The 11,160-nt window shown below is 51.5% G+C and overlaps 3 protein-coding genes across 3 annotated transcripts; all 3 read right to left on the reverse strand.

The window, feature by feature from the left end:
- Positions 1–1,351: 1,351 nt before the first annotated feature.
- COCSUDRAFT_13417 (manganese and iron superoxide dismutase) lies at positions 1,352–3,157 on the reverse strand (the record flags this gene model as incomplete). The annotated part of the gene is made up of 5 exons (XM_005649523.1): positions 1,352–1,463; positions 1,736–1,797; positions 2,014–2,096; positions 2,444–2,622; positions 2,847–3,157. 5 exons carry the CDS (start codon positions 3,155–3,157, stop codon positions 1,352–1,354), a joined length of 747 nt encoding a protein of 248 aa, XP_005649580.1.
- A 1,870-nt stretch (positions 3,158–5,027) lies between these two features.
- COCSUDRAFT_13737 (ribonuclease H-like protein) lies at positions 5,028–7,081 on the reverse strand (the record flags this gene model as incomplete). The annotated part of the gene is made up of 5 exons (XM_005649524.1): positions 5,028–5,138; positions 5,568–5,771; positions 6,353–6,490; positions 6,810–6,886; positions 7,048–7,081. Coding segments are annotated over 5 exons (564 nt in total), but the record flags the coding sequence as incomplete, so codon positions are not given.
- A 1,313-nt stretch (positions 7,082–8,394) lies between these two features.
- COCSUDRAFT_35627 (S-adenosyl-L-methionine-dependent methyltransferase) lies at positions 8,395–10,225 on the reverse strand (the record flags this gene model as incomplete). The annotated part of the gene is made up of 7 exons (XM_005649525.1): positions 8,395–8,543; positions 8,732–8,867; positions 9,038–9,145; positions 9,256–9,339; positions 9,469–9,576; positions 9,731–9,848; positions 10,014–10,225. 7 exons carry the CDS (start codon positions 10,223–10,225, stop codon positions 8,395–8,397), a joined length of 915 nt encoding a protein of 304 aa, XP_005649582.1.
- Between the last annotated feature and the right edge of the window lie 935 nt (positions 10,226–11,160).

Genomic DNA, 11,160 nt, shown 5'->3' on the forward strand with positions numbered 1-11,160 from the left:
CCATCGACGCCTGTCTATCCCATTTCTTCCTGTAAATGTGATTACGCAAGCAGTATGCTGAAGCACATTGAAGCCAACAGCGACACATTTTTAATCGCGCGATGGACGCATGCACTTGTCAATGTGCGCGCAGGTTCTCCTGCGCATGGCTTACCTGTGATCTTGCACATGCACAAAACTGCATGCAGGCTAATTACGCAGTCAGCCGCACTCCTTCGTGGATCAAATAGATGTTTTACATTTGTTAATATAAAATTTTATTTTAAATATTGATCCGATCAAGGCTTTGCAAATTGGGCTGTGCATGCCTACAATTCCACTTGGCCTACATATGTGCTTCTCCAGCATGCATGCAAATTTTGAGTCTCATGCATGCATATGCCCAGAACTGTGCTACACAAGGCAGAATCAACTTGCATGTGTTCAATGCATGTAGAGCAGGGATCATTAGTGACGATGTGCCCCTACGCCAGAGGATGCTGCCACCGTGGTCAGGTGCACTCTTCTAGGACAGTACAAGCCATATGTAGTACATCCCATTGCAAAAGGTGGACAGAGGTGGGCAGCCAGCAAATCCATATCCCAGAATCAGGGCGCACACTGGCACTCATGAGTTGATCAAACAAGAAACCGCCCCATTACAGCTAAAAAAATATTACACTGGCAAGGCATCACAGCAGCAGGGCTGTTTAATCAGCTGTGTTTGCGATCATTTCCTTCTGCATGGTGGTTTCATTGTTCTTCTGGTGATTTCATAGTCTTTGTCAAGATTGCCCCCAACACGACATGAAAGTAAGATCCCATTTCCCTCCCAAACAAGCGCCAAATCAAGGCGTCGGCTTATTTCTACCCACTGCAACAAATTACTGTAGTATAAAATATTCTTCTAGTTCATTGTCCGCTCAAGCCACCACAACCAGATTGGGTGCTGCATTCTACATCAAAACCCCAAAAGGAAAAGAGCCTGCTCAGATGCCTTGACACTGAAATGCTGCCGTGCATCTGCATGCTGGCTCAGGAACATGTGAGTCATACTTCAGAGGCCATGCTCTTTAGCAGACCCGACCACTTTGTCAGAACAAACACACGACACACTTCTGCCAGATTCAGGCCTATCCGAAGGTCCAAGGTTCTGAGGTATTTAATCCTTCTTGGCGTATTTTTTCTCTTGGGGCTTTATTCGAATTCGGGCCGCAACAGCGTTGCAGCCAGGTCTTTGCGGGAGATACTTGGTTGGAGACTTCTGCAGCAGCGGGGCAGCTGCATGTAGCTTGGAAAGACACTGCCTTGTGAGCAATGTTTTGTTTGTCTTCTCACTTCATCTTGCAAGGTGCAAGATTGCAAAGCCTGATCAGGGCTGGAGGATAATGCCGGCCTTGGCGTCCTCGAAGAGGGCAGCCACCTTGGTCCAGTTGATGACATTGAACCAGCGCACAGTGTACGAGCCACGCACGTTGTAGTACCTGCATGGCAGCGGGTATCATCAGATCACCAGCTTGCAAAGGAGGTTGCACTGAAGCTTCATTTAACACCAAGCAAGCTTGCAGAGCACAGTTTGGTGTGTCTCAGGGAAAAGAGAATTCATGAGGGCAGAGTGACTGGGTAGTCAGCTTCCTACATGACAATCGGCAGTAAAGAATATCTGTGAATCCTGGACCCAGTTCATCCCTCCTGCATATCAATCCTGCATCGCATGGGGAGAGTTTGTGTTTGAAGGGGTAAGAAGGGTGCTCACTGGAGGTAGTAGGCGTGCTCCCATACGTCCAGGCCCAGAATGGGGATACCCTGCACCGCCGCCTGCTTCTGCACAAGGCAAAATAAAACAAAGGTCAGTTGAATGCAGCTACCCAGTCTCATCGCATTCTCAGCATGCATGCATTGGGAAAGGAGGGGTCGAACAAATGCTGAAGACAGTCACAGGTACGCTGTGCACACCCAGGTCTGCAATATCCCACTATAAAATATGCACAATCCATGACAATTATGATCCAGGGGAAGATGTGGGGTGCTGACCTGGAGGGGATTGTCCTGGTTGGGGGTGGATGTGACTGCCAGGCTGCCATCCGCCTTCACCACCAACCACGCCCACCCAGAGCCTGCATGCACCATGCGCATGCTTACATGGCTTGCACTTCCACACAGATTTTAGTTCTCCCACATAGTCAAATGACCACAAGTCTTGCAGATGGGAATGGCAAGAATGCTTGCCACACACACAGCACGATTGCATCGCTGACAGGGCTCAATGAGTCACACCGCATGTGCCTGGTGGGAAAAATGGGCATGACACAAATCCAGGAGTCAAGTTTGAAGCCAAGCTGGCCCTGTTTGCTTGTAGTTAATCACCATACACATGTAGGGTCATGTGGTGTGTACGGTTCAAGAGGAGTGACAATAGCACATGAACCCCTGTGCAAGGGGTAAATAACACAAGTGCACGCACCAAACTGGTTGTTGCCGGCGGTCTGGAAGAGGGTGGTGAAATTGGCAAAGGTGCCAAATGCAGCCTCGATGGCAATTCTCAGGGGCGTTCCCACGGCAGGGGCCGCTGAGTCGCTGGTTTCGGCCTTAGTCATGATCTGGAAGAAGAAGGCGTGATTCCAAGCCCCTCCAGCATTGTTGCTGCAGCCGCGCACAGGTTTGTCAGTGATTATGTCAGCAGAAGAGATTGAGGGTTGTTCTTGGGTTCCCACTTGGGGTAGTGGCCAGATCAGGCCCAGACGCTGCCTGCAGATGTCTTATCACAGGGATCATTGATCTAGACTCCCATGCCTAAGTGACACGTAAGGGCGCATGCGCACTATTCACAAGGCAAAGGGGTGTATTGGAGGGGCAGCTGAGCTCACCGGACGGCAGTGGCAACTGCGGCAGGAATGAAAGAACCGAGGGCGCCGACCGCTTGGTTGATCTCGACAAGGGTCTTCCCCTGAAGGGCTGCATTGGCAGCGACGATGGGGTTCAGGTTGGTGTAGAAGGTGCAGAAGTGGCGGTCGTGGTGCAGGCGCATCGTCAGTGTGTCGATGAAGGGCTCTAGGAAGTCATACGCGTAGGGCAGTGCTGGCAAAGTGAAGGCGCCTGCAGCACAGGGGAAAGAGGATGTGATGCCGCAGGGATTGGTACAAGTGGTTGAGTTCAATGATACTGGGCTGAGTGCCATGATGCAAGCGTGATTTGCGCCTAAGACTTGCCATACTGTGGAGAGTGGGTTTCTCAAGCAAGAGACAAGACACTGGCATGGACAAGGATTTGAAATGCCTTTGTGCACAGAGAGATGCAGCACCAGCGTATATTAATTCTGGCATGTGAGCAGTTGCAAACGACATAGGCTAAGAGAGATGAGGCAGGGGCACCTGTGAGGCAGGTTGCCGCTGGAGCGATGGCGGGGCACAGGTCCGTGGGCTTTCTGACGGGAGGGCACGATGATGAGGGCGGCAGTGTGGTGCCTGAGGGCATTGTAGTGGCCGGCCTGCATGAAGAACAGCAATAACCATCATTCATTCATCACGGGATCCTTCCGTGTAAATTGGGCAAAGATTACCGGCGCCTTAGTCACAAGTGAGGAAGCATAGAACGTGATTCGGTTAAACGACTCGCCGAACAGGGCACTGCTACAGTATTAAAGTACCCATGAAGTTCCTGGAAATCATTGAAGAAGATTAATCAGGGTGGTGGCTGTGTTCTGTACTTACGTCTCCTTGTGCAGGATAGAGTCCACAGCAGACCGAATGACATCGAGCTTTGCTGTGGTCTGCTGCATGCAGCAGAGACTCAGCAGCAGGACGGCGACGACGCGAAGATCTGCAATTGGCACATTTGTCATTGCAGCACAGGCGATAAGGTGGTTGAAATTGGGGGACAGCAATCAGCTGGCTCAGCGGACGTTAAATTATGTATGTCGCAGCTGAAGCTATGGAATGAAAGCGTCGCATGCCATCCATCACATAGCTTGATTTCGTGCCGTTCAGATGACTGGAAGCAAAGAAAGCGCCTTATATTCCTCTTGACTAAGAGGCAACATCCCGATACTCGGCTCAATGTAAGAACCAACACAACAAGCAGAGTCAGGAGCTTACCCTTCGTAGCCATGTTGACCACTTGCTGAAATAAGTGGATGATTGGACGATTGGAAGGAGAGTTGTATCTTTTAAACAAGATGCTATCTGTCGCTTTGAAGTTCTCACAGCATGGCACGCCTGCTGCGATCACGTGGGATCCAGTCAGATGCCAAGGGGTGTCATCCTCTGGGACACCAGAAAATACTCTTTCATAGACCTGTACCACAATGGGCAATGCTACTCTACTCCTGTGACACATCTCGCGGGATCGTGACCAGCACGAGATATCTTGGATCGATCCCAACGGAACAAGCTGCATCCTCATTACTATTAGTCAATTATATTATCATATTAATAAATATATTTGCGCTAGCTGGTACTTTGACAACTTGCAATTGCGCGCGCGCTAGCGCTCCTCGGCTGTAAGTTTGTGCATGTGCATGCACGTCTAGCTGTCTCGGCTCTACACAGGTAGATTCTTTATAAAACATCTGGTTTGAGCCTATGTGCTCCGTCAGTGACAGTTTGACTCGGCCTACTTTGAGCGCTCATGATCATTGGAAAGAAATTTGCAACTTTGTAATATAGATTTGGATCCCTTTGGATTCAAATTATGATTGCTGCGGCGGCCATGCTACAGCTACCGCAGTACTTGTATCAAAGCAAATCCTGCAGCTGCTGAGTGTAACTGATGCTCACCAAATCCAATAACCACAGGTGGCTAAAACTTCTGGCACAACCACCGCATACTTCAGTATTACACTAAGTTTGGATGATTTAAATCTGCACACATGCATGTTTTGTTCAACCGCTATCAACAGTTGCTGTCAGCAGTGTTCCTTCACGGCATTCCTTTCCAGCGTTCCTCCCTTTTCTAGCAGGTTCAAACTCCAGAGCTGCGCATTCCGTCTGTCCCCGGCTGCAGCTGCCAACGTGACAAATTTCCCGACCAAGCAGCGCTGTCCAGGGGCGCTACCTCCGTCGCCGGTTCTGCGAGGGTGGCTGTTTGAAGATGGTCTTCCTGTAGAAGCGCAGCTCTTCCAAACTCTCCCTCACATCTGCCAGCGCCGTGTGCGATCCCTGCTCGCAACGCGCACAGCACAGCTTCACAAAGATCCAGTGGATGCTGTTCACAAGTCACAGGAAGTTCACACTCTTGCCCAGCCTCCAGCGAACACCGCAGCACCGCCGAGAGCTTCTTGGACGATCCACTTGTTTCCCGGCACTTTGGCGTCTTCGTTGTGGATGCAGAGCTTCACATGCAGCAGCTGCAGAAATTCACGTGCATCAACAGCGAGTGCATCAACGGTCCCAGAAAGCAACTCCGGCACAGATCCGTTGGTAGCAGGCCTGTCCACATCCCCTCACAAGAATGACGTGATAAATAGGTGACACAGCGAACGCTGTGCGGCAAGACAACAAGAATGCATGCATGCATGCACACAATAAAGATATTCACGGTGGGGAGTGCATGAAGTGACACTACTGGTTTCTGACAGTGCCATAACGGACCTTTTTACGGGGGGCGCTTCGGTAGTCGGCGGGGAACCAGCGCGCGGCCAGCTCGGCGACGGTGGAAACGTCAATGATGCGGTGGTGGAAATGCGCGAACAGCCGTGGCATGCGCCGCCGCAGGAACTGCATGTCCACGTGCACCGAGTTGCCGGCCAGCCGCGCCTCGCCGGGCTCCGTGTGCCGCCCCACAAACTCCAGCAGCTGCACGCAAATGTTCCGTACTTTGTCAGCATGATCATTATGCATAAGGAAATCTTAGCAGTCCACCTCCAGTCCATATGCCGCGCCACGATTGCCAGCAGCTGCGCGTACATTTCTGCCGAAGAGTCAGCATGGTTGGTCATTGGAGTGACGGCAGGTGAGTCCGTGTGCTGCACCAGAAAGGCCAGCAGCTGCGCGCATATGTGACGCTGAGTCAGCTTGATGAGTCAGTGCCAGGACGCCGATAGCCGGACGGTAACGGGGCACATCGGGCGCTTGTCTTGTGTAAAAAATGGCAGCAGCTGCGCAAGCATGCCCTGGTGAGCCGCTCTGATGAGTCATCGGCCTCCCTTAGCAACGGTGCAGCACTCAGCCCTGCCACGCAAAGATGGCGGCACATGATGCACCTCACTGAAGACCATCAAGGCAATCTACTGATCTTCGCCATGCAAATCCGCAAACAGTTGCTGCATGTGCCAGCTGAACGCTCTGGCTGCACCATTTGAAGGCAGCTATTCAAAACTTCCCCCGCTCAACAGGATAAGAAGGCTAGGTGGAAGGTAGGTGAAAGCTGCTCACACCTGCTCCTCAGCCTGCTCGATGGAGACAGTGGACTCCCTGCAGCGCTGTGTGAGTCCGCTGGCGCCGTGGTGGTCAATGCACCAGGGGTTCATGCTGGCCAGCACCGCCTCGCTCTGCTGGATCGCTATCTCAGGTCCCTGCACAGAATATGATCCTGTCAGGGGCTGCCAGGCCCTAGGGGCTGCTCGTGACAGTACTGCATGTCCGCGCAAAGAGCTGCTGCAGATACGGTATTCTCGGGATGTACCCCGTGGCTTGCATCTCAATATCATTGGCTGCTTTAAGACTGTTGTAAGGACCCATCATTTCCATGCACAGCACTTCCAAAATGCCAGGTGCAGTAGTTGTGTCCCGGGGGTAATTTTGAGAATTGATGCCAGGATTCAGCCAAAGTCAAATAGGGGAAAGCACAAATGATGCCCGCGGTGCCGCACAAGTGGAGCTGCTCTTGCGTACCTCGATAGTGGTCTCCAGATTGCCGTCGCTCATCAGGCAGGCAGCCTCTATGATTGTGTCATTCTCCAAATCAAGCCCTGCAGGCAGCTTCCATCCATCAGATGCGACTGCCAAACACCACATGACTGGAATTCACGGAGACCCCTAGTGTCAGGCTTACTATCATCGTTACGCAAATATGACTTTGATAATGGAGTCTCCAGATCGTCCTCTCGAGAGATATGACAGAGAGAGCCACCTGTCATTTCCAGATCTAGCCACACGAGGGGCTGCCGGAGGCCAGACTTGCTCTGCCGGCTGCCGCTGCTTTTATGCTCTGTTGCCGCTGATGCTCCTGCCGCCACGGAAGGAGTTTCTTCCTCCTTAGCTGCTGCACTGGATGCTGAAGCCTCATCCGCAGCAGACTGCTCTGCTGGCGCTGCCTGGGATGCCTCTGATGCTGCGCTGGTGTCTGGGGGCTGCTGTGCTGCAGTGGAGTCGGCAGCGACGGCTGCATAGGAAAGGGCTGATCCTGCTGAGCCTGCCTTGCCGTTCTCCTTTGGGACTCCTTTTGGACCGTCCTCCCTGCGCAGTATTGGAGGAGGTCTTTATGACGCGCACATGGCACTAGAAAGATTCCCAAAACGGACGACAGAAGTGTCACTTGGCATGCCCACATATGAACAGCTATGGGGCCTGCCAGGCGAATAGCTAGAAGAGTACAATTATAAGGAGCTTAGACACTCGCAGCGGAATAAATACCTCACGCTTACTCTACTGATGCCGTCAGCCAGGTTTGATGCAGTAAGAGAATTCGTAGCAGGGTCTCCAGTGTGTCCGTTGACCGCCTTATTCAGAGTAGCGAGTCTAGAGCGAGGATGCTGGCTTGTCCCGTCTTGCCCTGTCTCAGGTGATCTGTTGGAAGACGTGGCTCTTCTCCCCTTCCCTTTTCTCCTTCATGCATAGTGGATTGACAAGTCAGAGCCTTGGGATGAGCTGTGGCAAGCCAGACAAGATTCAGTGCAGGACAGATCCCAGACTTCCAAGGGACATGTAAGGCAGGGACAGAAGGCACCCTAACCTGATCTCTGTGAAGCCATCGTCCTGATCTGCACCACCCGACGATTCTGATTTCTCGGCTAGCTCAAGAAGAGCTGCAAAGAAGTTGTTTGTGGATACCATCGGTTTTCCTTATGATGCAATTACTTTTGTCGAGGGCTTATGCATTTCTGGCGAGGTATATAGAAATCATCATCAATTTTGAACTGTTCCAAATGTCTGCTCAAACGCAGAGCCTGCTGTGAAATGGAAAATATGTTCTGTGAGCTCGGATGCCTGAAGCAGTAATCTGTGCTAACTACACACAGCGTTGTTGATGAGGGAGCCTCGCAAAAAGACACATTAAGGAAGTGATCCGCCTACCGATAGAGGGATATCGGCCAAGTGAGCATCAGCCGAGATTAAAATTCATCAAGATCAGCACGTGAGCACACATGACAGCATGCTGTGGTTAAGTGCACATATTGTTTTAGTCTCCACACATAGTTCAGTCACCACACGATCATGGTAGCTTTCTGCAAGCTTGATATCTGCATGCTTATATAATTTATGTTGCTCGATAAGCAGTGACAAAACGTGGGACGCCTCGCAAGTCTTTGCGGGTTATGACATCCGTGTATGCTGGAATGCTGCAGCCATTGACGTCATCAGAGAGTCCTGACATAAAATCTGCAACCTCCTCTGCTTGTCCATCTCCTGCAAGGTACACCAAAGTTGGGTACAAGACGGCTGTTGTGGAAAAAGTATTTAGACCGAGCTCAGCGGGAAAGGTGTGACTTAGCTTTGCAGCCAACAAAGCGTGAAATTATACAGTCCTTCAGGCAGTTCTTCCTTGACCTGAGCCTTGCACGCTGCCTTCCATTTATCCAAGGGAGGAGATGCACCTCCTGTTTCCAGCGCTATAAACCCGCCTCGTTGCATCATGCCCACGGCTGCCCCGCAGATGTCCAGCAGCATGGCAGATCCTGTGCCCTTGCCCCCATCAAGGGCGCTCCATGGCTCGTGCCTTGTCACTTCTGCCTGCACTTTCCACAATATAGTCGGAATAATTGTCCATTAGATCAGTGTGTGGACCCTACAGTACATATAGAAAACCTCACAAAAAAGGCAAGGTAAAGGAATGCATGGACGTGTGAAGGATGCCGGACATTTTGCGGTGTTAGGGTGTGATGGGAATGCTTGAGTCTGACCTGCAGTGAAGGGACGACCTCGCTGGCGATGTATGGAGGGTTGCAGAGCACGCCCGACAGCTGGCCTTGGTGCGCATGCAGCGGCTCAAACCAGCTGCCAAGCAACACCTGCAAGCGGGTGGTTTTTTCTCACACTGTCTGCGAGGCTCTGTTTAACTACTGCTATGGCGATACTCGGCGCTCAAACAAGTCCAAAGCAGTGCAAAGCACAGAATCACCTGTAGCCGGGGGTCCAATTTGTATCTCTGCACATTCAGCCTTGCCCATGCGGCAGCTTCCTCGCTAGCATCCACTGCGAAAACCTGCAAGTAACACACAAGTCCATGACTAGCTGGAGCCGCCAGGAATGCAGATTTTGCCATTTTGCAACAAGCCAATCACACGCCATTGACAGTAGCAGCGTGCATTTGAAGAGCGCGAGCTGTACTCACTCTGCCTTTGTCGCTGAGACATCTTGCCAGGGCGATAGACAGAGCTCCGCTGCCTGTGCCCAGATCAGCCCACACTCCATCCACCCCACCAGGCACCTTTGCCATAGCCTGCAACCACCCACACACACCTTTTTCCCCTCAGAACAATGCCTTGTCTCTTTGCATTGAAACGAAAAGAAGCAGCGTGCATGCAGTCTGTGGCCCAAGAGAATATCAAGCTATGTTGAAAGAGTGCCGCGTTATTCCTGCTTATGTGACGTACCTCCTGAGCGAAGTCAATCAGCAGCTCAGTTTCTGGCCGTGGTATGAGCACACCAGGTCCCACTGCCAGAACAAGGTCCCTCCAATGCGCAGAGCCTGTCAGGTACTGCAAAGGCATCCTGTCGCATGCGCAACGCTGTCATTAAAGGGCCAAGAACCTGGGCTGGTGCAGTGGTAAGCGCTCATTACTCAGGCCAAATGGCATGCGGACATGCGCACAAGCAAACACTCTGGATTTGTCAGCAGAGAGCGCTGAAGGTTCACGGATGACTTAGAGAGCGTACCTGTCATGCACCCTCCTTTTCCATTTGGCTGTCAGGCTGTCGAAGTCTAGCCGCAGCTGTGCGGTTCCAGCTCCAGCATCAGTCTGCCTTTTGTGATCTTTGAGCTGCCGCCACTTAGTGTGGGTTCTGTGACCCTGCGGGCTGCCCTCGAAGTCCGCTATGGAGTCATCCAAAAGCCAGTCCAAGTCTGCCTGAAGAGTCAGCATCAGCATTAGCTCTCAATGACATGTATTTTATCCATTGACTTCCTGTGTCGACACGCTGCTGGTAACATAATACAAAAATCAACCTGCAGGTCTGTGGCTGTGGGCCCATCCATGGTTTCCGATAAGTCATGGCCAATCCTTTGGACGTCTGCCTGCTGCTGGCTGTACCAGTCGAGAAGAATCTGAGCAGGCACTGCGGCTATGGGAGGCTGCTCTACAAGAGGTAATTGTACGCTACTGCTTGTATCTTCATTGCTTGCCGTCACACTCAAGCCCCTTCTAGTGCAGTGTGTAATCCCATGGCTAGGTGCTGGTACGCTCCCAAAAATCTGCGCATGTCGGGCTGGCAGCCGCTGTAGCAGACGAATAGCAGTAATAAATGTGCATGGCTGTATCTGGCCGATCATACCCTCTTGAAACTCTCCAAGGAAACGCAATTACTGGGTGTCATGGTGATCTATGATACCCCATCTCCAGTCATACCAGTGCCCGCAGTCTTCTTTGAATTGCAACAAAATGTTCGGCATCAAAGAAGACTCCCTATCAGAAATTCGATGTAACCTGTGTCCACGCATGAGGTGTCGAATGAGTCTGCCTCGTGCAACTCACGTGCTGACTTCATCGGCCTTCTCTGCTGAGTTGTGTGCAGTGCACAATATTGGTAGATATAAATACTTCAAGAGGTGCCTTCACATCAGATTCGTTCCTTGAAACCCGCAACGTTCATACAAGCAGCACATCCCTTTGTTGTCAATAAGAGAATTCTGGTAAATGGAAACGGAGATCAGTCCAGTTGATTACGATCTAATTGTCGTTGGGACCGGGCTGCAGGAGTCCTTGATAGCTGCGTAAGTACTGGACTTGGCATCACGTTTCCAAAGCAATTTTTTCCCCGATCCACTGCCTGTTAGTTGCAGCTCGAAGAAGAATTACGATGGTTG

Source organism: Coccomyxa subellipsoidea (genome assembly GCF_000258705.1).
Source record: "Coccomyxa subellipsoidea C-169, whole genome shotgun sequence".
NCBI classification, from domain to species: Eukaryota; Viridiplantae; Chlorophyta; class Trebouxiophyceae; family Coccomyxaceae; genus Coccomyxa; species Coccomyxa subellipsoidea.